General features: G+C 37.9%; 1 protein-coding gene across 1 annotated transcript; it reads left to right on the top strand.

Annotated features, from left to right (window-relative positions):
* The first annotated feature begins 12,133 nt into the window (after positions 1 to 12,133).
* vip (vasoactive intestinal peptide) lies at positions 12,134 to 15,397 on the top strand. Its single transcript, XM_053619951.1, has 4 exons — positions 12,134 to 12,866; positions 13,660 to 13,764; positions 14,981 to 15,112; positions 15,277 to 15,397. The coding sequence occupies exons 1-4, from the start codon at positions 12,772 to 12,774 to the stop codon at positions 15,395 to 15,397; spliced, it is 453 nt and encodes a 150-aa protein (XP_053475926.1). The 5' UTR covers positions 12,134 to 12,771.
* Positions 15,398 to 25,984: the final 10,587 nt, after the last annotated feature.

The following is a 25,984-nucleotide window of genomic DNA, read 5'->3' as shown; positions in this document are numbered from 1 at the left end:
ACCGAGAGCAACCAATCACAACGAGAGCTGAGGGGACGCGTCACTGTGCAGGGAAATGCATAGGAACTGCACATCGACCAATCAGCATGCAGAGTTTCTCACACACAAACCATAACGCAGTTACTAACTATAATGCTATTCAAAATCTTACCTCCTGTATAATCTGATATATACTCACTGGTCACTTTAAGAGGAACACCAGTACCCCTGCTCATTCGTGCAATTATCCCATCATCTTATCATGTGGCAGCAGCGCAATTGAACCCTTTCTCTTAGTACACTGCCGTTCCATTTCCGCCGTCAGAATGGACCTTTTCAATCAGTATAGGCAAATTAAGTCTGAGTCAGGACACTGTTGGGTTTCTGTGTGTAGAGTATCATGACTGTGTTTAGCTGCTGGTGAGCAGTGCAGAGGGAAAGAGGAGGGGTGTGAGCCTGCTGCTGGGCAAACAATTCACAGCTCTCTATAAAAACATTGGTACAGAGATAAAGCGGACAGCATAGCTAAAGCTTTTTGATAGTAGAACACCGTATACAGCCACCACAATAGAAATATAACATTTAAACATAGTAGGCTAAGTAAAAAATTAAAATTTTAAGAAATACTTATGAAAAGCTGTGTGTGCAGAGTTTGCATGTTACCCGGTTTCCTCCGGGTACTCCCCAGTCCAAAAACACGTGTTGTAGGCTGATTGGCATTTCCAAGTTGTTCATAGTGTGTGAATGGGTGTGTGAATGTGTGTCTAATTGCACCCTACGATTGGTTGGCACCCCGTCCAGGGTGTTCCCCGCCTCGTGCCCCGAGTTCCCTGGGATAGGCTATAGGCTCCCCCACGAGCCTGTGTAGGATAAGCGGTATGGAAAATGGATTAAGAGATGGAAAAAACTGCATATGAGTATATACTACTTGTATATGAGTCATTAACCAGTGGCAGTGGGATATTACAAATAAATTCAATGCTGAACATAGGCACCCCCAAACCAGCAGAAATTCCTTCTTTTTTTGGCCTCTGGTTAAAAGAGTTAAAGGTCAAACGCTTCGGTTAGTGTTCACATCAAACATCAGAATGAAGGGGAAATGTGGTCTCTATGACTTTTTGGTGCTGGTTGGAGTTTTTCAGAAACTGCTGATCTCCTGGGATTTTCACACACAACAGTCTGTAGAGTGGGGAGGGGGGGTGGGGGATTACATCCAGTGAGATCATGCTTTGATCACATTTGATATTTGATGTGAGCATTTACTTGACCTAAATCCTTTGTGTGTGATTTTGTATATTACGCTGCTGCCACAAGATTGGATTCACATTCACATTTACATTTACGGCATTTGGAAGACGCCCTTATCCAGAGAGACTTACAGAAGTGCTTTGAAGTCTCTATCAATAAATACATCCTGATACTGGTTCACTAGGTCACGGACTAAGAATACCATCAGTCTAAAAAATCTGTTGGGGATGTAATATAGTAAGAAATACACACAGACAGCACATTTTTTTAGATGAAAAGTGCTAATTTAAGTACTTTAGGAAGAGGTAGGTCTTCAGACGCTGTTTGAAGACCGCCAGTGACTCAGCTGCTCGGACATCTAGGAGAAGTTCATTCCACCACCTGAGTGCCAGAATAGAGAAGAGTTTTGATGCATGCTTTCCTTGCACCCTGAGAGATGGTAGATGATTGGATGAATGGATAATTGCATGAATGAGCAGGTGTACAGGAGTTCCTCCTGTTTTGATTTATTCATGTGTTGTGTGTATTATATTTACTATCTTCCTGTTGATTGCTGTTCATACTGTACCTTGTTCTTGCATGCTGAGAAAAGTGAGGAGTCTGTGTGTTCTAGTGAAAGATTAGGAGTGTGTGCTCCAGTGAAAGATAAGGAGTTTGGATTGTAGTGAAAGGTGAGCATAGGAGCCAGTCCTCAGTCACTGTTCATACATTTTCAGTAACTGATTTATCCTAGTCAAGGTAACCGTGGATACGGAGCCTAAGCTGGGAACACTGGGTGCGAGGCAGGAATTCACCATGGATAGGTCACAAGTCCATCCATTTGTACACACGCATTCACACCTAGAGGCAATTTAGATTTGGGAGGTCAGAGGAAACCAGAGAACCAGGAAAAAACCCACACGGACACGGAGAGAACATGGGAAACTTCACCCAGACAGTAACCTGAGCTCGGGAACACTACCCACTTTGCCGCTTCATAGCTCACCACTGAACTGCCTCTCAGTCATTTTGATACAGCTGAATAGTCTATCATGCAGTGACTCTTCATATATGAATCCAATATATCCTTCGTGTATTCATTCATTTATCGATTCATCTTCTGTTTGTAACCCTACATTACCGTACACTTCACTACTAATGGAAATGTGACTAAAATGGATTAACGTAGTGTTAAGTAGTGTTTCACTACAGGGTTTGTGTGTGTGTGTGTGTGTGGATGGGTGGGTGTGTGTGTGTGTGGATGGGTGGGTGGGTGTGTGGGTGTGTGTGTGTCTGGGTGCTTTTGTGAGCATGTCATATGTTTAAATGTTGCTGTGGAATCTCTGACAATTTTGACCTTGAAGGGACGTTTGGCATGTGTGTGTGTGTGTGTGTGTGTGTGTGTGTGTGTGTGTGTGTGAGAGAGAGAGAGAGAGAGAGAGAGAGAGAGAGAGAGAGAGAGGGGGAGAGAGACTGAGATTGCTTGGTTGTCTTCAAATCAATCTGTTGACACGAGCAGGTGTCTGAGGGGACAGAGGGAGTCACGATCTCTCTGTTTAATAGCAAGAAACTATTTGGTTTCTCCCAGTGTAGGGCCAGCAGGGGAACAATTAACAGCATGAAGCACCAAAACCTTTTGTGATTTAATACAGAACAAATCTGCAGCAGGTAAAAAAGGGAGGAGGAATGTTCAAAACCACAGAAAAATGGACAGACAGACAGACAAATAGACAGACAGATGGATAGATGATAGATAGATATATAGATAGATAGAGTAAGCTTTTATATACAGTAAGCTTTTACAAAATTGTCAGTAAAATAATATTTTATGAGGTGTAATGTGAATGATACAGTATTGCATACAGACTAAACAGAATTCCCCCCCCCCCCATAGTTTCCTATATATAAACCAACCAATAAAGTCTTTTTATATATGAATGTTCTTTTTTTTGTGTGGCAGTGTGATATATTTGTGCATTGCGCACTGACAGAGAAAATAGAGATGGATGGGTCTGGCAATTGTTCTGTTCATTCCCAGAAGGAGTGGAACTAGGAGAATGCGTCTTCACTGTGCTCATTTTACTCAATTATTTTTCAATAAAGCTCCGCCCTCTCACATATGGCAGTCGTCACCTCTCAGTCCTGTCATAGTGTTTCAAATTGTGGGATATATTATTGGATCTCAGCATTTCTGTCGTGTGTGTGTGTGTGTGTGTGTATATATATATATATATATATATATATATATATATATATATATACATATATACATATATATATATATATGAATGAAACTCTGAAACTATTGGAACAGCAGTTCCAATAGTTTAAAATTTCATCTTTTATATACTGGTGTTTATATGTAGATGTGTTAAACAACATAGACCATAGCACATTTTGAATCTCACCACCCAATTTGTAGGCGATCAAAAATATTGGAACATGTGACATGTTTCTTGTTACCCAGGTGTGTCCTGTTAGAGTGATTGTTTAAACAATAAATATCTCTGAACATCTACTCTTGGTTTTAGCCTTCAATTTCTATTGTGAAGACAATTTGTTGTTAAAAAGGTTAAGCCAAAATGAAGATCAGAGAGCTGTCTGTGGGAGAAAAGCAAGCTATTTTGAAGCTGAGAAAAGAGGGAAAATCACTCAGAGGCATTGCACAAACATTGGGCCAATAGATCAATTTGGAATAGGGTTAATTTGGCACTAAAAACATCAACGAACACAGTGGCAAGTAAGCAAGTATTGAGAATCATTTCTGCATTTGTTATTTTTTTTCCTTGAAATAACCTTTATAGTTATAGTCTTTGCACTTTTGGTCAAGAGTGTTATAATATTTAATTATATATAATTATATAACTTTGTGACATGTTTAAAAAAAAAAAGAAATGTTAAGGAAATTATTTAATTTTCCAAAGTTAACATAAAAGAACCTTATTCACCTACTTTGAATCCATCATTTATCTTGTTAATGTCAAATTGTGTTTCAAAACTGTACGCAAGGACCATGCAGGGGGAAAAAGCTCCTAATGTTATTGGGCATGATGACCAGTGTCCCAAGAGCAATGCACCACAGACCTTGTCCTTGATTAGACTCCTAATGATGCTCTGAAAGCATAGTTGAACCTAATATCCTCTGTGTGGCCAGATGTCCAGATGTGTACTTATAGCATTAGTTAGGGTTGCACTGAAGATGGGGCTTAATTGATATGTCACAGGGCTTTTGGGTGATATCAGAGTCATGATTCCTGTAAAGCCTGAAAGCAGAGCTTCTAACATCTAATACAGAAAATGGTGAACTATGTGACATGCTAACACTGATCTTTAACACATACGTATAGTAATAACATTGAATGGGTTTCAAGTCTGGTTGCCCCAGGGATATGAATGTAATTTCAGGTAAATGCAAATGAACTAAAAAGAATAGAGTATGTTTTACTCTATGAATGTACTTTTATTGTTTGTTTGGTGTTTCATTTACACTTTTACTTTTATAGCATTTTGCAGATGCTCTTATCCAGAGCAACTTAAAGAAGTGCATTGAAGTATTTGCTATATACCCTCACACTTGTGCAAACACCTATCATCTCAGAATACTGCAAGGCTAAACCCTCTTACACAGGAGTTTTCGCATGTTGTCCCTGTGTCCATGTGGTTACTGGGTTCTCTGGTTTCCTCCCACCTTCAAAGACACTGAAGAAGTGGATTGGCAATACTAAAATCCCTTTGTGCCCAAAGTTCCCAGGATAGGCTCTTGATCCACTGTGACACTGACCAGAGGTTATTGGAGATGAATGAATGAATATCATAATAACAGACTATCATAATATGACCACTATATGGCCAAAGGCGTTACAGTTTGCCGTCACTGAAACTACGGGGCCTAGCCTAAACCTGTTCCTGCATGACGATGCCCCTGTGCACAAACCAAGCTTCATGAAGATATGGTTTGTTAATGTTGGAGTAGAAATACTCGAGTGGCCTGCACAGAGCCCTGACTTAAAACCCACTGAACACCTTTGGGATGAACTCTAACATCGACGGCACCCCAGGCCTGACCTCACTAATGCTCTTGTAGCTGAATGCGCACAAATCTCCACAGCCACGCTCCAAAATCTAGTGGAAAACCTTCCAAGAAGAGTGAAGGATATCATAAATGGGAACTAAATCTGGAATGGGGAAATTCATAAATCACGTACGGATGTAATGGTCAGGTGTTCATGAACTTTTGTCCTTTTATAGTATTTTAGGACATTGGTGAAAAAAGTTAATTAAAATCAGTATTTCACTTACCAGTCAATATTAATCATATTAATCAATTATCACTTATTCAATGTAGAGTTGCTAATCCATCAAACAGGCATGTTTTCAAAAGATGGGAGGAAACTGACAACCCAGATGAAACCCACATCTATACAGGGAGAACATGCAAAACTCTGTACAAGATCAGGATCAAACTCAGGATCCTGGAGCTGTGCCGTGTCAGTGCTACTCACTGCTCCATTGGGCTTCCCTGGATGCAAAAGTAATGTGAGAAAGCATGTTTGTGCCAGATATGAAGCACTGATATGATGTACTTACCAAAGCTGAGCATTTAACACAAAAACGTAACACTTTTCTTACACCTCGTACATGACTTTCAGCATGTTTTCACCAACTTGAAGCAGACCTAATGTTTATGTATAAATTACGGCCAAGAGCTGACAGTAACTGAGAAGAAGTCAGATCCACAGAATGACCTACCTCTAAACATATGGGAAAGGTGGATACATTTAGTTCAGCAAGAGCTCTGGAGATTTCATAGAAACTTTTTAGGATTCCACATGGTTTTAATATTACTCCATTAAAATGTATTGTATAGTGTTGCTATTTTGATATAACAATATGTTTGGTCTGTGATGGACTAACCCTAACCCAACCTGCCTTGCACCCAGTGTTCCTGGTTCCAGGTTCCAGATCGATCATGACCCTGACCAAGATAAAGTGCATCCTGAAGATGAATTTCTCACTATCAGTGTCTAATGCATCGTTTTGGAGTGTCGGATTTTGAGAAATTAACTGATATCATTGGTCCATTGGGTTGAATTTGTAATGTACTAGACTTGGCAACCCTGTTTATAGAGTTATTCTACAGCTTCTTCCTTATCTATTCTCTACAAAGCATTATTTTCATCTGAGTTTTTTTTTTCATCTATTTTATTCTTTGTACTTAAATCTCCTTATCTTTTAACATATTGACGATGTATTGTAAACCATGCATAAACAAACATGGTGCCAGAAACTCTGTACTCTGAACTCTGTAAAAGTATTTATTTATATAGCGCTTGCATAAAACAATTGCAGTTCATCTCTAGCACTTGATGAGTTGAGCCACAAATGCGTCATTTGTCAGAACAGTCACCACTCTGACCAGCTCTTCTATCTGTTGTGCTTTAAGCTCTTCTATCTGTGTGATTTATTAAAGTCGGTTCTATTCTTTACCTCCTTCATTAATCACTCTATAGAGAACTGGCCTGGCCGTGGAAGAGAGCAGAGCAGATGAAATCATTTGGGATGTTGTTAAGGTCAGTAACTGAGTAGTGAGTGTCTCTGCCGAGAACTGCGTAAAACTGACTCATCCTGGGGGCATGCTCACTGCTAGATGCTTCAGCGAGCACTTTACTCCAAACCAATTTCTATCTCAGCCAATTTGTCAACATATTGCATCCCATAGTCCATAATGCATAGCTCACTGGCATTTAGCAATTAACCATGCGATATAATGCAATATAAAACAATCCTTCCTACAACAGGTGTATGTCCATGCAAACACATTGAACTGTTGCATGTTTATGACTGTAATAATATTGATCAATTGACATATAAATGTAACTGGATGCTGCTTTAAGCCTGTCACAATTTTACCATATCTTGTTAAAAAAAAATCTTCTGTGGTTGTAAGCTTTTCTACATCTTGGATCCGTTACAAACTTGGTTTAAATCATCCTAACAGTGGAATAAATATGTTTCCCTACAGTTTGGCTCCTAATGTATTTAATGTCTCGAGTGATTCTGTTAGCACTGTGATTGAGGACTGCATTGCAGCAGGCTGGTGTGAGTAAACCAGCCCAGAAGCACCCTAGAGCCTCATTAAAAGACTGAATTCACAGACTTCCATATGATCACAATACTAAAATAAAAATAGAAGAAAATATGGAACTAAATTGTATAAGTATGGCCGATTATTTACAAATAATCTATAAGTAATCATTTATAGTTTCATAGATATATTGCCCAAGAGATTGTGTGACTTAAGAGTGACTTATAATGGAACACACACACACACACACACACACACACACACATACACACATGCCATGTCACACCCTTACTGACACTGATTTAGAAATAAGACTTATTATTGCTAATGCGTAAAAATGTTGTATCTATAACTGTCAGATGTTGCTGAAAGTTCAGTGTTTGCCTTCTATAGCTATAAAATCTCAGGATGGAAATCTGGCTAGTTTAGCTAGAACACTCCCAGGATGTTTACTAGATTTAGTGTAATACAGTACAGCAACAAAAGGTAAGGACACAGTGTATAGTGTTACTTGATAGCAATATGATAGTAAAGATTCTTCATCATTAATGTCCATTGAAGATTGTGATGTATTGATTTGTTATTGCCCTTTTACAAGCAGACTTTGTCACAAAGCAGCTTTACAGCAACCTGGAAGTAGATCTATATCCATAACGAAAAAGCCAGGGGTGATTGTGACACCATTTCATGGGATTATACTGCAAATCATTACTGTATGTGTTTGCATGAAGAAAACAGTAATAAATGGGTTGAAATGATATGGAGTGTTGAGTATTATCATGTTATATTAGCATAAGAAATCCTGAGAGCATAAGACAGTCTTTATGACTAAAGGAAAAGTTTGTCAACTTACAAGGTACAAATCCACTGAAGCAAAAGGCGAGTCTTATATATAAAACGTTTTGCCAGTTTTCAGGGTCCTATTCTGATTTGAAGGAATATGTTTTATTTTTTATGACAAAAAGGTCAGATTAAGAAAGCTTACTTCTTTAGTATCATACTAAGGTTACTTCTTTAGTAATCATATTGTCCTCAATCTTTCATAATGTATCATATTACATATTAAGTATAACAAATTAAGTATGTTCCTGTCAACCCTGTTACTCTGTTGCAAATAAAATAAAGAATAATTATTCTAAATATACACATACTAGGTACGTAATATTATGCTGCAGCTCTTTTGACCTGCAGAAAAGTACAAACTTGCCAGAGCTTAGCTTTAACAACATGCTCAATGTGTTGTATAGGAATGGTGTATCATGTGGAAATGATTGTGTTTCACAGTTTCTGCGAAATGAACAGCCACACAGATTTACTGCAAACAGCATTTTCCACCTCAGAGACAAAGACTGTGAAGGCAGTGAGGCAATGAAAGCTCACTCTCATGTTCTGGGAGCCATTTAGTAATTATATGTGTCTCATGACATTATACATTATGTCAGTTTAAATATGGATAAACTATAGTCATGAAGGGAAGAAGTTAGAAATGAAGTCAGTAATGATGTTCAGACACACTGTATTTCACAGACATTCCTTACTAGTTTTTCAAGGCCCCAGTATATGCCAGAAGGGAGAAAAATAACATTTCCTACACCATCATGCTGCCAGAAGCAGCCTAACCTATTGAGCCCAAACAAAATGACTCCATGGTCTTATGTTGCTTCTAGCAAATTTTGATCCTACCATCAGCATGATGAAGAAGAAATCTGTTTTCTTCCAACCAGAGATGTTTTTTTATTCTCCACAGTCTAGTTTTCATGTTCCTGTACCCACCTCTCTGACATAATCTAAATTCTATAAGAGAGTGTTCTGAGATGACTTTCTGCAAGCCATTTTGAAGCTGAGAAAAGAGGGAAAATTGATCAGAGCCAGTGCACAAGCATTGAGTATAGCCAATACAACAATTTGGAATGTTCTGAAAAAGAAAGAAACTACTGGTGTACTAACAACAGACATCGAACAGTCCGGCCAAGGGAAACAACAACAGTTGATGACAAAAACATTATGAGAGCTGTGAACAAAGTCCCAAAAACAACAGTCAGTGACATCACCAACAACCTCCACAGGGTAGGGGTGAAGTTATCCCAATCCACCATTCAAAGAAGACTTCAAGTGCAGAAACATAGAGGACATACTACAAGATACAAACCACTCATCAGCAGTAAGAATCAGAAAGCCAGATTGGAATTTGCCAGTAGAAATATAGAGAAGAAATACAGAGATGAGCCACAAAAGTTCTGGAACCAAGATGAACGTCTACCAAAGGGATGGAAATCCAAAGTGTGGAGACAGAAAGGATCTGCACATGATCCAAAACATGTGAAGAGTTCACCAGTCAAACATGGTGGAGATTTTGTCATGGCTTGGGTTTGCACGGCTGCTTCCGTAACAGGTTCACTCTCAGAAGTCTACCAAAACAATCTATCTTCCAATTTACAGAGAAATGCATCTTATTGCTATGAAGTTCATCATGCAGCAAGATAATGACCCAAAATGCACGGCCAACACAACAAAGGACTTCATCAGGGGAAAAAAGTGGAAGGTTTTAGACTAGTCAAGTCAATCATCAGATTGGCCACCATTTGACCACCAATAGAGCAGCATTTCTCCTCCTGAAGAGGAGACTGAAGGGAGAACCCCCCCCCCCCCAAATAGATAAATAAATACATAAAAATAACTGAAATAAGTTGCAGTACAGGCATAGAAAAGCAGTGTGGTGATGTCACTGGGTCACAGGCTTGATGCAGTTATTGCAGGTGTACAGGTATTCCTGTTAAAATGACCGATGAGTGTTTATCAGTGAATGATATTGAATGTTGAAACTAAAAAAAAAGCACACAGGATGTTTTCATGAACATATATTTTTATTCATAATATGTATGACAATTAAGGCCAGATTTATTTATTTCTTATGTAACTCTTCTTGGCACACAGATTAAATTAAAACTGGATTTCACTTTTACTCAATACTTTCTTTCCCATTTTCAGAATAACCACTAGCAATACTTGTGTAGTTAAGTTTACTTCTGAACTGTTAGGTGTAAGTTTCTCAATGTCCAACTCTACTGTTATTATGATATGACTCTGCTTACCACAAGGTATATGGAATGAAAAGGACTGTAATGATTGGAAGTCTCTATAAAAACCAATTCTAAATTAAGCTACAAGCCTTGTAAAGAAAATATGGTTGCAATACTTTTTAGACAGTCTCATTCTTGAATGTTCAATAGATTGCACAATGCAACCCCTACTACTTTGAATAATGGCTCAATGGCAATTTACTCTGTACAAGGTCATATTTGACCCAGACTCCTTTGATTTTGTCAAACTATGTGAAATATCTACCTTCATATTGTTGAAATCCAATAAAAATATTGTTCACAATAAAATAAACTGTTCTAGAGAAAATATTGGATGCCTGTGTAGACCATATGTTCACATTCAAACTCTCAGGAGATGACCATAGCAATGAAACATCATAAAAGAAATGAAATGAACAGTATTTAACCAAAGCTCTCCCAACAGATACTCACTGAATAATTTCTCTAACATTCTGTAATTGGCTCTAATAGACACCTCCTCAAAAAGTATTTGGTTCTTCACACACAGTCTGAACATATACATGCATGTACCTTCTCAAAGAGAGAAAATGCTCTTTATTAACATTTGATTAATTCATAAATCTCCAACATAATGTTAAACACGGACATACTATGAACGTGCATAGAATTTGAACGTGCATAGAATATACATTAAATTTTAACTATAAGGTAAGAAATCATCTTATATACAGGTGCATCTCAAAAAATTTGTATATCATGGAAAAGTTCATTTTTTTCCATAATTTATTTCAAAAAGTGGACCTTACATCATATATTCTAGATTCATTACACATTAAGTGAAATATTTCAAGCCTTTAATTTATTTTATTTATTTTTTTATTTTGATGATTATGGTTTACAGCTCATGGAAATCAAAAATCCAGTATCTCAAAATATTAGAATGAAGAATTTATAATACAGAAATGTTGACCTTCTGAAAAGTATGTTAATTTATGCACTCGATACTTGGTCAGGGCTCCTTTTCATGAATTACTGCATCGATGCGGCGCGGCATGGAGACAATCAGCCTGTGGTACTGCTGAGGACACTCAAAAGTCACAAAGTCATTATTATACAAAAGTGAGAGGTCTGAGATGCTAGACAATTCTGCATATACTGAAAATAAAATGATACATGGTGTGTATTCATTTAGAGGATGAATGAATTCAAAAGCTCAAACAAGGTTGCTATAGGACCTAGACATAAATTACATTCCATCTAATATACAGTATGTTTAGAGCCAATTCTGTCTCAAAACTATTTTAGTATTAATAAAAACAACGTATCCAAAGACCACCTGTAGCAATGAATCATGTTTAAACAGACAAAATTGCAAATAATTAGACTCAATCTATCCACTAAGTCAGACAGAACCCTTAAAAAAACAACAACAACGAAGTACCAAGAAATAATAATTTGGAGTCCAAACCAGTTAATACATACAATCTTAGGAAAAGTGGTTCTTGGGTTCTTAGTTTACATACAGCATAACCTTACTAGGTTAGAGCAGTCCTTCATTCTTACTAAGGCAATATGTCACCTGCACACATCACAGTATAATGAATCATACTAATCATGGCATAAAAAACGTCATTCTGTGCAAAGCAAAGCCTTAAATTCAGCACAGAACCAGTGACCAGCACATCAGTCTGGTGGGACTTCTCTGATGACGTAGCAGCTCAGATCTGATTTGATTGTGTTTCTCATCTCATGAAAAACATTTCAGGCATATAAAACGAGGCGAGGTGGGTGAGGCCATTCAAAGAGACACCAGTCGCGGAGGAAAGAGACGCCAGGAGTCTTTTACTGCTAACTTCTCTGAGATTAGAAATCACCTGTTTCAGCACCACGGTCAGCGCTCCAAGAGGGGCCACACGCTCATCCAAAACAACCTGAGCACATGTGAGGACTGTATTTCTTATTCCTATTCTTATTGTCAGCTTGAATTTATATCTTTAACTACATGTTTAAATCCTTTACATTACTTTCCACTGATTTGCCATGTAGAATTCTTTATTTTATTCAGTTTGTTTCCTTTGAACCTTGACTATTCTTAAATGTGTTCCAAATGCACAGTCTGACATTCACTGGATTTTTACCAATGCTGCATGTTGCTTCTAGCGAAATGCATGTTTTAATCTACCCTATAACAAGTATTTATACTGTCTATGTTTTTCAGTAATATATGTGTGGCGGCTTTAAGAACTTTTTTCCCCCCTCAACTTTACCCAGAGATTCCGTGCCTAAATAATGTCCTTTAACATTTGAATCTGTTCCTGTATATTCTGCATTTTACGCATGCATCTGAGACACTCAGGGATTATCTAACTGCTGGAGGGGAAGAATTAAAATGTGCTGCTTCTGTGCAGGTTTAAGGCGATGTTACATAGGAGCGCCTCTCAGCTGCTATTCCTCGTAGCGATCTGCGGCGTCTTTTACACGCGGACTCTCAGTTTGCCGCTCGCCACTACACGGTAAGAGAACATCTAGCCTACAATAAAATGGGGGAGGGCGGGGGGGGCTTATTGCCTTCATATATATATATATATATATATATATATATATATATATATATATATATATATATATATATATATATATATATGTGTGTGACTTTTGCTATTTCTTTCTTTAACTTTCTTTTTTAGCAGCATGTGTACGGTCTAGTAATGCGTAATGGGTAATGCCTAATTAGTAACCCATAACTAATCATTATGAGCTTGTGCAAATTTTGTGCGACACATATAATGTCGTCAAAATGCCTGTCTAAATGTGTACGGTTCCAAAAAGAAAGAAAGAAAGAAAAAAAAACGAATCACGTTGTAATTTCGTGTCCATAGACTCTTTCATAACCTCCTGCATCTTGTATGTATACTCCGTCGTCTTTTTAAATGTACTTGTGTTGATATATTAACCCATAACGCATAGCCTATAATAATAATAAGAAGAAGAGGAAGAAGAAGAACAACAACAACAACAATGATGATGGTGATAATAATGATAACAATAATAATAATAACAACAACAATGATGATAGTGATGATAATAATAATAATAATAATAATAATAATAACAACAATGATGATGGTGATAATAATAATAATAATAATAACAACAATGATGATGGTGATAATAATGATAATAATAATAATAATAATAATAATAATAATAATAATAATCTGATGTCTCAGCACTGTGGAGATTTTTCTGGGAGCAGAATTAACTCTGAAAATAGGTTTTCTTAACATGTTTCCCTTTTATGTGCAGAGCCACTCGACACGCAGACGGTCTGTTTACCAGTGGTTACAGCAAACTGCTGGGCCAACTGTCAGCCAGACGCTACCTGGAGTCTCTGATCGGAAAACGTGTCAGGTATACGCACTAAGACCAACTTCCAATCCGCTTCAATATTTCAGAATAGTAGACTGCTTAGCCATAGGTGTAGTGGTCCTGTGTGTGTGTGTGTGTGTGTGTGTGTGTGTGTGTGTGTGTGTGGTGAGTAGAAGATTAATAAATAAATGGATTGAAAGAAGTCATGGACTGGCATAATACAATCAGGGAACAAGAATTTGGACCCGAAGACCACAAGCGCAGCATCAACTAGATCCCAGTAGTATTGTATTAGGTTGGAGCAATGCGTGATTATGTAATATAGTCTGATCTGAATGGATTTTGTAAATCAGAATAATTATTCTAAGAACTATTGCTGTTGCTTCACTGTTGGTTGTGGAGAAAAGGGAACTTAAGATGCTGGGTGGGATTGGGACATTGGATAATCTTTATTTCCACAATTCAATAGAAAAAAAAACTTTGAAGAGTCACTATTTGTTGAGGAAAATGAGCGACATCATTCGACTGGTTAACAGAACTGTAATCCAATTCAGTGGATCTCAAAGGGCTCAGGGAAATATCGTTACAGTCATCACAACCTAACGTTCACAAAGTTTATTACATTTATTGTTGAGTTGTTATAGTTATGCAGTCATTTGACTTGAAAAGGATGGGTTTAATCCAAACCTTCATGTCTCAAAACAAGCAAATGGCAAACTGGGCCAAATGTGTTGTCAGTGGAAAGTTCCAGAACAAAAAAAAAAAGCTCTTTTGCACCAATAAATAGCTAAAATATTATTATTATGTTCCCTGGGGAGGGGGGATTTTCCAGGTTGTAAAAAAGTTTCAGAGCAGAAAAGTAATAGAAACACACATTTCAACTATTGTCAGTTCAAAAGAGGATAAGCTCTTTTTAAATAAGAGAGAGAGAGAGAGAGAGCGAGACTTATTTGCTGCCAGAAATATTCAAATGAAACACATCTTATTTAACATTATGGGACTATTCAGATAACTGACTCCATTACACATTCACAGCATTAATTTTAACATTGTGGACGTTGTGTATTTGAACGTAAAGGAAGCCTGAGCAAGTTTAGGACAACTGCAGACAAAACTGCTCATTGTAACCTGTGCAGCAAAATAAGTTCTTTTTTAAATCTTATTTTAGTAAACAAAGCAAATCTTACTACTCTCTAGAGAGTTTAACTGGACCGAGTATGTTCATTTTACTGCAACCCAGTGTCTCACTCCATTTCAGTGATGATCTGCTGGAAGGACAGATGCCAGTGAAGCGTCACTCTGATGCGATATTCACAGATAACTACAGTCGCTTCCGCAAGCAAATGGCCGTGAAAAAGTACCTGAACTCTGTCTTAACAGGAAAGCGGAGGTAGGCTGATCAATGATCAAGCTCTTGTGACTACATACGATGTTATAGCCTATATGACTATATCAGTATTGTTGAGTGGGATGGTTTCACATATTATACCTTCACCATATTATATGATTATGCTGTGCCGGATGATTTCACTTATACTTTATATATGTCTTTAGCCTAGAAGACTCTGCTAGTGAGCAAGAGGATTCCACTGGAGGACAAACCTCCTACCGGGAGAGCTATGATGATATAACTGTAGATGAGCTTCTCAATCATATACCAATGGTAAGTCACTGACAGCTTAAGAAGAAAATAATCTACGTCTCCATTCATTTATGGTAGCTCAGCTCCATTTGTTGTTCACATAAACCAAAAATGGGGAAGCTCAGCCTCCTTGCTCCCTTTCCTCCAGTTTAACCCTTGTTCATACTTGTATTTTCTGTGTTTTCTAGCCAGTATTCTAAACCATGATCATCCTTTACTTTTTTATTATTATTACTAAGCATGGCTGTGCCTCTGGTAAATAAGAACGCTGAAGAGTTCAGATAATCGCTGAAGAATCATGTGTTTGTGTGTGCATGTGTCAGTCATCAGTCATGCTCCAATTCTTCCCGTCTCTCTGTTTTTTTCACTGTCTGTTTCCTTGCTGTTGATTTTCTTCGTATAGGGGGATTTGTGTAATCATTGTGTACCTTCAATTATGAATGCTTGATTCTTTTTCACTTTTCTCTTCCCTTTCTTTCTGTCCCCCCCACCCCCTCTCATTTAGCCACTCTGAAGACCACTTGATAAGAAAACATGATTATCAGTGACTGTAATAGACATTCCATATACAGAGTATAGTAAAGGATAGCAGCATTTAATTTTGAAACAATGTTTCTCAACATAACAAATACGTAATATGTGGTTAGCTATAAAGTAAACGTTTACACTGTATATAATAAGTACACTAAGAGATGTTGAAGGTGAAGGGGTGTGTATGTGTGTGTGTGTTTGTGTGTGTGTGTGTGTGTGTGTGTGTATGTAGTGAGTTTTGGCCCAGAAACACATTCCTTCTATGTTCTCTGTAAGTAGTAGATTAATTAATAAATGCATTGAAAGAAGTCATGGACTGGCATAGTACAATCAGAGAACAAGAATTTGGACCCGAAGACCACAAGCAGAGCATCAACTAGATCCCAAGAGTATTGTATTAGGTTGGAGCACTGAGTGATTATGTAATATGGTCTGATCTCAATGGATTTTGTAAATCAGAATAATTTTATAAGAATCTATTGATGTTGCTTCTCTGTTGGTTCTCAAAAAAAAGGGAGCTCAAGGGGCTGGGTGGGATTGGGGCGTTGGAGAATCTTTATTTTTGCCATTCAATGATAATAAAACTTTGAAGAGCCATTGAAATATCAGCTGTGCGTATTGTCGGTCAATTTGGTTACAACCCACTAGCTTTTTTTTAGTGCATTATTTCAGATGCGAAATAACCCAACTACCTACCAACTACCACTACTGCATCAGTCATAAACCATGCCAATGTATCACATCTATCATCAACCAATGTTGAGACTGGTTTTAGTCGGGTGTATGTTTAATTGTAACGGATAAATACACATCCTTTGCACTTGAAAGCATACACACACACTCAAAAATAAATACACAACCTATTATGAATTAAAGACAAAAAAACAGTGGCTCTGTTTTGCATTTTGCTGGCATTGTTTTGGATCCACTTGTAGAGTAACTGCAAATCAATACAAAGTTATTCAGACTTATCACCTTATGAGGAAACATTTCTATCCTGATGGGAGTGGTTTGAACCTAGCTAACAGTGCCCCATTCCACAGGGCATGAGGTTCACTGAATATTTGATATCTATGAAAATGTATCACCAGATTTCAGTGCAATTGAATACCTACAGTATGGGAGATTTTAGACCAGTGTGTTCGACAGAGCTCTCTACATTTTAGACCAGTGTGTTCGACAGAGCTCTCTACATTTTAGACCAGTGTGTTCGACAGAGCTCATCAAAACACCAACTGAGAGAATATCCTAAGGAAGAATGGTGTAAATCCCTCCAGTACAGGTCCAGAGACTTATAGACGCTATGCCAAAGTACATCGAAGCAGTTCTGGCAGCTTGTGGTAGTCAAATACCTTAGTAAGACATGATAAAAATTACAAGCAAAGTTAATTGAATTCAGTTCAATTAAATTAAGGTGGGATGGTGGTATTGTTGCCACCTCACAGCACCAGAGTTCTATGTGCAATCCTGTGCTGTGTGGAGATTCTTATGTGTTCTTATGCAGTAATAGCTCACTGGTTAAGACATTGGACTACTGACTGGAAGGTTGTGAGTTCAAATCCAAGCAGCCTTGCCTTTAACCCTCAACTGCTCAATTGTATAAATGAGAAAAAAACCCAATTCCAAAAAAGGTGGAATGCTGTGTAAATTGTAAATAAAAACAGAATACGATGATTTGCAAATCTCATAAACCCATATGTTATTCACAATAGAACATAGAAAACAATCTCAATATCAAATGTTTAAACTGAGGAAATGTACCATTTTAAGAAAAAAATAAGGGAATTTTGAATTTGATGGTCGCAACGCGTCTAAAAAGATTTGGGCAACAAAAGGCTGGAAAAGTAAGTGTTTCTAAAAAGAAATAGCTGGAGGTTAATTGGCAAGAGGTCAGTAACATGATTGGGTATAAAAAGAGGATCTTAGAGAGGCAGAGTCTTTCAGAAGTAAAGATGGGCAGAGGTTCACCAATCTGCAAAAAACTGTATCTACAAATAGTGGAACAATTTCAGAAGAATGTTCCTCAATGTAAAATTGTGAAGACTATGAATATCTCATCATCTACAGTGCATAATATCAAAAGATTCCGAGAATCTGAAGAACTCTCTGTGCGCAAGGGACAAGGGTGAAAATCAACATTGCATGCCTGTGATCTTCGGGCCTTCAGGCAACACTGCATTAAAAACAGACATGATTCTGTAATGGAAATCACTGCATGGGCTCAGAAACACCTCCAGAACTCCTTGTCTGTGAACACAGTTCACCGTACCATCCACAAATGCTGGTTAAAGCTCTATCATGCAAAGAAGAAGCCATATGTGAACATGATCCAGAAACGCCGCCGTCTTCTCTGCGCCAAAGCTCATTTAAAATGGACTGAGGCAAAGTGGAAAACTGTTCTGTGGTCAGACGAATCGAAATTTAACATTCTTTTTGGAAACCATGGACGCCACATCCTTTAAACTAAAGAGGACTAAAGAGGAGAGGGAACATCTGGCTTTTTATCAGCACTCAGTTCAAAAGCCTGTGTCTCTGATGGTATGTGGGTGCATTAGTGCCTATGAAATGGGCAGCGAGCACATCTGGAAAGGCACCATCAATGCTGAAAGGTATATACAGGTTTTAGAGCAACATATGCTTCCATCCAGATTAAAATTGCCTGTAGGTGTGAATGTGTGTGCGTGTGTGCTGCCCTATGGTGGACTGGCATCCCAACCAGGGAGGGGCATGCAGGTGTATCCCTGCATTGCACTCAGTGGTTCCAGGATACGCTCCAGATCTACCATGACCCTGACCAGGACTTTCAGTTATTCAAGATGATTGAATGAATAAAATAAATTTCAGCTTCTTATTCCTTCCTAAATCATTCTCACTGTTATAGCTAAACCGTTCTATAATGGCTTGATACCTAGAGATAGAGGAATGTGTTAATATGACATGACTGGTGAGTCAGTTTGTTTACTAGTGTCATGTGTAGCCTTGCAAAACTGGATCATAAATGTCAGAGGCTGCAGAATGCCTGAGCAAACATTCACATAGAATATTAAAAACATGCAAAACTCTAAAATTAGAAATCATGTCTGAATATCTGTCATGTTGAATTAATGCTCATTTTATCGTTGACTGGAAAAGTAACTTTAATACCTTCTACTGTTAGACACAAATATGCAGTACTGTGCAAAAGTCTTAGGCGCCCTATTCATTTTGTTATAGATATTTATATTATGAATTTGGTAACACTTTACAATAACAGTACATGAATAATCATGCACTAATACTTGAAATAATACTTACTTAAATATGAACTAATGATGAGTTAAAGCATTGGTGATTAATACATGCCTTAACTCATCATAGTTCAAATTTAAGTAAGTATTAATTCAGGCATTAGTACATGATTGTTCGTGTGTTGAGTCAGTACAAAAACATTTTAAATTTCCAAACGAATACTTTTCCAGAAAATAATGTTACAGAAAAATGTTTGTATATATCATTAAAGAACGCAGCATATTATGTAATAGACAACTTTTCAGACAATAAACCATAATAAAGGCTGCTGGGTTTTGCATGCAAAAAACGAAGCTAGCGTGACAGTGAAAGTCTCCAGAAGAACTGCGGAAGATTCTCTAAGATGCTCAGTGAAACTTACCAGATAATTTCCTTATAAAACTGCACAAACTGTACTATAACAACAAATAACAACAAATATTGACTTTTTTGGTTTTATTCCTGTTTACTACATGTTGAAATACTTTTCTTTTAAGTAGAAAGATTTAATTTCATTATTTTTGAAGTCATCTTTACTTTAAAGCAAGTCTTTGCACAGTACTGTATGTGGAGGAGACTACAGTGACAGATTTTATAAAGATGTATGATCAAATCATAGTCAGAGTAAGGCTTTTTCTATGATCTGGGCTGATCTGTTCAGAGAGATATTCCATTTAGGTACCAGAATATCCCAGTTTAGTTATGAGTCAAATCTGATACATGTGTTTGACGTAACCAATGCCTGCTTTTCAGTATTAGTAGATTAGTAAATCTTAGAAATCTGCAGGAAGAGGGCTTGGCACCACTGCTTTCAGGGATGAAAGAGTACTGAGAAATTATATTTAAGTGAAAGTTTACTCAATTAAAAGTGGAAAATATCCAAACAAAAGTGAAAGTAAAAAAAAAACAAGTTGCTACTTTTAAATGTACTTAAGTATATTCGAAAGTGAATGTTTTAACTGAGGAAATTAAGTTAATGTCATGTTTGCATATAAAATGTAACTTTCATTACTTATCTAAAATTGTTACAAGATGATATTCAGTTTAAAGCAACTATATTGCTTTGCCTGAAAACATCAGTCAGCTGCTGTAAGTTTGTTTGTCATATGCATGACTAATACCATGTTGTTTACTACTGAATGAATCAGAAGTAAAAAAGAAAAAAAGAACTACGGAAATAACTCATATTTATCATTAGCTAGAATTTGAATCGTTGCCTAGCCAATTACATTAGCTACCGGAATTGATGCTACACTGAAAAAAATTGCAAATACGATTTATCCCCAAAAAATTGAGGCAGCAATTTGCAACCACTTCATTTTGGATCTGTTTTACCTATTATTTTATTGAGTAAGGTAACATTTAATCTATTTTAGTAAGTAATATCTGCAATGCACATGTGGTAAAGCCTACCTATTTTTTTTTTTGTTCATCAGTACATTCAGACATTTACATATTGCAAAGCTACATTTAAAGTTTAAATAATGTGCATTACAAATTGTCAATATTTAATTACACACACAGTTTGCCTTGCACCTCCAGGGTTGGGGATTAAAATCACAATCCTGTGCTTCGGAGGTTTCCTCCAGGTACTCCGTTTTCCTCCCCCAATCCAAAGACATGCATTGTAGGCTGATTGGTATTTTGAAATGGTCTGTAGTGTGTTAATGTGTGTGTGATTATGCCATGCGATGGGTTGGCTCCCTACCTCATGCCCCAGGTTTCCTCGGATAGGCTCCAGGCTCCCCGTGACCCTGTAGGACAGAAAATGAATGGAAAATGCACCATAATGTTTCAGTCACTGTGTTGCTATTAAACTGAAAACATATTCTGAAACTGAACGCTTTTTCTGAAATCAGACCATCTTATGCTTATTGAGCTCATAAAGGTTTAATGCTAACTTCGCTCTAACCGATGCTCAACTGATCCGAATTCAAAATGGCGGGCGGCAGAAACGGGCTAACTTACACGATACGCACAGCGTTGCCATACCTACATTTATAAGATAATGAGGCACTTAGCTACATTTATTTGCAACCACTAAATACTTATCAGTGCTTCCTCTACTGTTATTAATATATATATCAAACATACTGTGTCAGTTTTTACACAGGAATGCCTGTATTATTACTAATATTGCTAGTGACATTAGGAGCTTAAGCACCAGTAGCTTACTCGCTAGCTTTGACTATGTTAACTCATAAATAAAATTTATGTTAGCTCAATATTTTACAATGACTAATTATCATTAAAAGTTTTACTTGTTATAAAGTGATAGGAGTGAAATTGCCTGGGTTGTCTTATTTATTTTCTAAACAGGTACTTAGGATTATATCTGACACATCTCATCCCCTTCATGAGGAATTCCAGACTGTGCCCTCAGGGTCTTTGTCCCTCTAGCTAAAACAAACAGATTTTAATTTTCTTTTGTACCATGTGCTCTCTCTTTGCTTAACTCAAATAGATAAAGGTAGTTATTTAGGTTGTTGTGATGGTTTTAGTGATCCTTTATTTGAATATTTATTACACATTTAATGTATAATTAGTGTATTTGTATTTGTTTGTTTTTGTATGTGGTGTATTCCATTGCTGCAAAACAAACTGCCCCCAAGGGGGACAATAAAATATTAAGTGAAGTATTCTTTAAAGCAAGAACACATGAATAGAAATGGAGTGCTTACATTTACATTTACATTTACATTTACATACAAAGCAACTATCTAGTCTCTATAAAAATTGAGAAAAAAAAAACACATCCTCTTACTGGTTCACTTGAATAAGAGTACTAGCAGTCCATAAACTCCGCTGGGGAAGTTAGGACTGTATGAAAAACACAACACAGAGTGTTTTTAAAAAAACAAATAACAAAGGGATCATAGTTCGTTGCAGCATATGATAAGTGCTTTAACGTAGGTGGGTGCTGCTCCATGTTTGGCTTTGTAGGCAAGCATCAATGTTTTAAACCTGATTTAGGCAGCTACCAGAAGTCAGTGGAGGGAGCATAGAAATGGGGTGGTTGAAAACAAGTCATGCAGCTGCATTCTGGATTAGTTGCAGAGGTCAGATAGCGTGCAGAGTCAGACCTGGCAGGGCCTAGTTGAAGTGGTCCAGTCTGGAAATGACAAGGGACTGAACAAGCACCTGAGTGGCCTCTGTGGATGTGTGGAATGGCCAGATCCTCCTAATGTTGTAGAGGAGAAACCAGCAAAACCAAGTCAGTTTAGCTATGTGAGGTGAGAAGGATCGTTGGTTGTCCAAAGGTTGTGTGAAGTGACAGATGGTGAGATCTAAGAGTTTGGGGAGATGGGGAGATCAGAAAAGCTTGGCAAAGGCATGCATCTCCAGGACTTTGCAGCTCAGTTTTGCTGGGTTTAATTTCAGCTGATTAACTGCCATTCATGACAAGATGTCTGCCAAATAAGCTGAGATCCGTGCAGAAGCATGAGTGTCTGAGGGAGGAAAGGAGAGGATGACTTAAGTGTCATCAGCCTAGCAGTTATAAAAAATGATGCAAGGATATGATGTCACCAAGAGAGTGTGTATAGTGGAAGAACAGAAGAGTACTCAGCACTGTGCCTTGTGGGACACCATTGGAGAGTCTGCATGGGGCAGATGTGGATAGCCATCTTATATGATCGTCGTCGAAGGTAAGAAGCAACTCATTGATACGCTGTGTCCAAGATGAATTCCTAGACCTTGTCACAGGTCGAGGAGGAAGTAGACTGAATTTGGCTGCTCTAGCAGCATGAACCGTCTCAGTAATGGCTACAAGGGTAGTGCTTAGAGAACATTCATAAACATACACATCTAGGGGCAGTTAATCTTAGCCAAGCAACCTTCTGTCATGTTTTTTGGGAGGTGGGAGGAAACCAAAGAACTCACACAGGCATGAGGAGAACACACACAGAAACTCCACACAGACAGCAAACACAAGTACAATATCGAACGTGGATCCCTAAAGTTGTGAGGCCACCCTTAGCTATTTCTTTCGAACGTAAAAGTTGTGATTCTTAAACACTAAGTTCAACTATTCTGAAAGCATGCACTCTTCCCTGTAAATGCCAAATGCTTCACCTTTGGCCTAATTTACATCAAATCTGTATTTTTAACCCTACCTGCAAATCTTATAGTATAAAATAAAGAAAAAAACATTCGCAGCTTATTAAATATACCACGTAAAAAGTGTTTATAATTCAAGTATATGAAATTCTTATTCAAATATGTTTATCAGCTTCCAAGCTTCATAGAATTGAGAGCTTGGGATGCCTACTAAGACAATCATGTCCTCTTGTGCTCACCACATATGTTGTGAGATGATACTTCATCTGAATTGTCACTGCATCCAAAATATCCTAGGTTGTAAAAGCCATTAGCTATACACTACACTATTTTTCAAGTATGACAGCAGGTCAGACGGACCCAAGATCAATCCAATGTGTAAAATAGTGTGGTGTAGTTCAGATGCTAGTTGATTTTGCCCAGCTGTATAGACACAGGCAGCTCATTAGTGCTCATTACTGCCAGGCTAAATGGACCAGGGGAATGCTGCCCTTAAAAATAGACAGGCCTCTGTCCACTACACTGACCAGACCCTCTGCTCTGGTAATTGCTGCTGTACCACTTAAAACGATTCCCCCATAGAAATGGACAGCCAGAAACCACTATTTTGTGGATGGAAAGATAGGCTTTTAGGAACTTTTATATCATTTAGGTTTCTGCTTTTTCGTTCCATCCATTTTCTAACCTGTATTTTCCATTTTCTGGCCAAATATTCCTCTGTAAGGAATGCCATGTTTACAAAATTGTTTGTAAATTTGTCACACTACGATGTAGGCATACAATCTCTTTAGAAAAGTTTCACGTAACTGGTGAAAAAACATAGGATACCAGCATAAATAAAAGAATTGAAAAAAAATAAGCTAGGATTTTATCTTAAGTAAGCTACAGTATACGGCCAAATGTTTGTGGACACCTGACCTTCACACCCATATATGGGTCTTACCTAAACTGTTGCCACAAATTTGGAAGCACACAATTGTATAGGATGTTTTTGTATGCCATGGCACTACTATTTCCTTTCACTGGAACTGTCATGAATTGCTGGGGGGAGCACTGGACTTCAGTTCAGACACTCAGGGGAATTTTGGGACACTTAAAGACCTCTGGTCTGGGTATCCAGGACCCCCTCCCGAACTTATCATGCGCTTCGGGAGCTGCACGTCAAGGGGGGTGGGGTGGGTTTTTATGTTTTGTCCTCTTCTTTATTAAAACTTTAAATCTGCATCTGTCTCCGCCTCTCCAAAACCGTGACAGGAACTTAGAAGCCCAAACATGTTCCAGCATGACAATACCCCTGTGCATAAAGCCAGCTCCATGAAGACATGGTTTGCCAAAATTGGAGTGGAAGAACTCAAGTGGCCTGCACAAAGCCCTGACCTCAACCCCATGATCACCTTTGGGATGAACTGGAATGCTGACGGCACCCCAGACCCCCTCAACCAACATCAGTGCCTGACCTCACTAATGCTCTTGTAGCTGAATGAGCACAAATCCCCACAGCCACTGTCGTGGAAATTAGACAACACTCGCAGACTCGTCCTCTGAAGGTAAAAAGGTTTATTACAGAAAGATGGTTAATATAGGATAGAATAAAGCAGGATAGAATAATGAGAGCGCTCTGAAGCACTTGTACTAAACCACTACTATATATATGAAACGTAGAACATGACATAATTCTGTGTACCGATAAGAAGCAGTTTGAGGCAGTTCAAACAGGCTTTGTTTTAGGATCTTGGAAGATGTGCAGATGAACCTTGAACAGATGAATATGTTCGTGTCTCTGTAAGCATATAAACATTCTGTACTGATCTCAGTGACATGACATGGACTTCTTAGGCATCATCCTCTGATGAACATGAACAACAACAAACTTATTACAAAGTAAAGATGAATAATTTCCCTCACACCATGCTCCAAAATCTAATGGAAAGCCTTCCCAGAAGAATGGAGGTTATTATTATTTCCTCATTTGTAAGTCGCTTTGGATAAAAGTGTCTGCTAAATGGATAAATGTAAATGTAAATGTATTATAGCAAAGGGGGGATAAATCTGGAATGGGATGTTCAAGAAGCACATACGAGTGTTATGGTCGGGTGACCACAAACTTTTGGCCCTACTGTATATGGAGTTTCTGCACTGAGCTGCACTCTTAGTTGTATCACCAGCTCTTCCACATTTTAAGAATTGGTACAGTGGCAAGAAAAAGTATGTGAACCTTTTGGAATTTCATGGTTTTCTGAATAAATTTGTCATAAAATGTGATCTGATCTTCATCTAATTCAAGGGTATTGACAAATATAATGTGCCTAAAATAATAACACGAAATAAATTTTGATCCCTCATGTCTTTATTGAACACACTCATTCAACATTCAAAATGGCAATGGAAAAAGTAAGTGAACCCTTACAATTAATAACTGGTTGACCCCACCTTGGCAGCAATAACCTCAACCAGGTGCTTCCTGTAGCTGTGGATCAGACCTGCACATCGTTCAGGAGGAATTTTAGCCCATTCTTCCTGGCAGAACTGCTTTAGCTCTGTCATATTCTTTGGACGTCTCATGTGTATGGCTCTCTTCAAGTCATTCCATAGCATCTCTATTGGGTTGAGGTCTGGGCTCTGACTTGGCCACTCCAAAAGGTGGATTTTGTTTTTCTGAAGCCATTCTGTTGTGGACTTGCTCTGGTGTTTTGGGTCGTTGTCCTGTTGCATCACTCAACTTCTACACAGTTTGAGCTGACGTACAGATATTCTCACTTTATC

This window comes from Ictalurus furcatus, chromosome 3 (genome assembly GCF_023375685.1).
Source record: "Ictalurus furcatus strain D&B chromosome 3, Billie_1.0, whole genome shotgun sequence".
In the NCBI taxonomy this organism is placed as follows: Eukaryota; Metazoa; Chordata; class Actinopteri; order Siluriformes; family Ictaluridae; genus Ictalurus; species Ictalurus furcatus.
Note: the sequence above shows the minus strand (reverse complement) of the source record. Positions and strands in the feature narration are given on the sequence as shown.

What these genes read in the sequence shown, in the direction of transcription:
- vip (XM_053619951.1), top strand. Translation starts at nt 12,772, where the DNA reads ATGTTACATAGGAGCGCCTCTCAGCTGCTATTCCTCGTAGCGATCTGC. An exon ending in TTGCCGCTCGCCACTACACG is followed by an intron (nt 12,867 to 13,659) that starts GTAAGAGAACAT and finishes TTTTATGTGCAG; the next exon opens with AGCCACTCGACACGCAGACG. An exon ending in GTCTTAACAGGAAAGCGGAG is followed by an intron (nt 15,113 to 15,276) that starts GTAGGCTGATCA and finishes ATATGTCTTTAG; the next exon opens with CCTAGAAGACTCTGCTAGTG.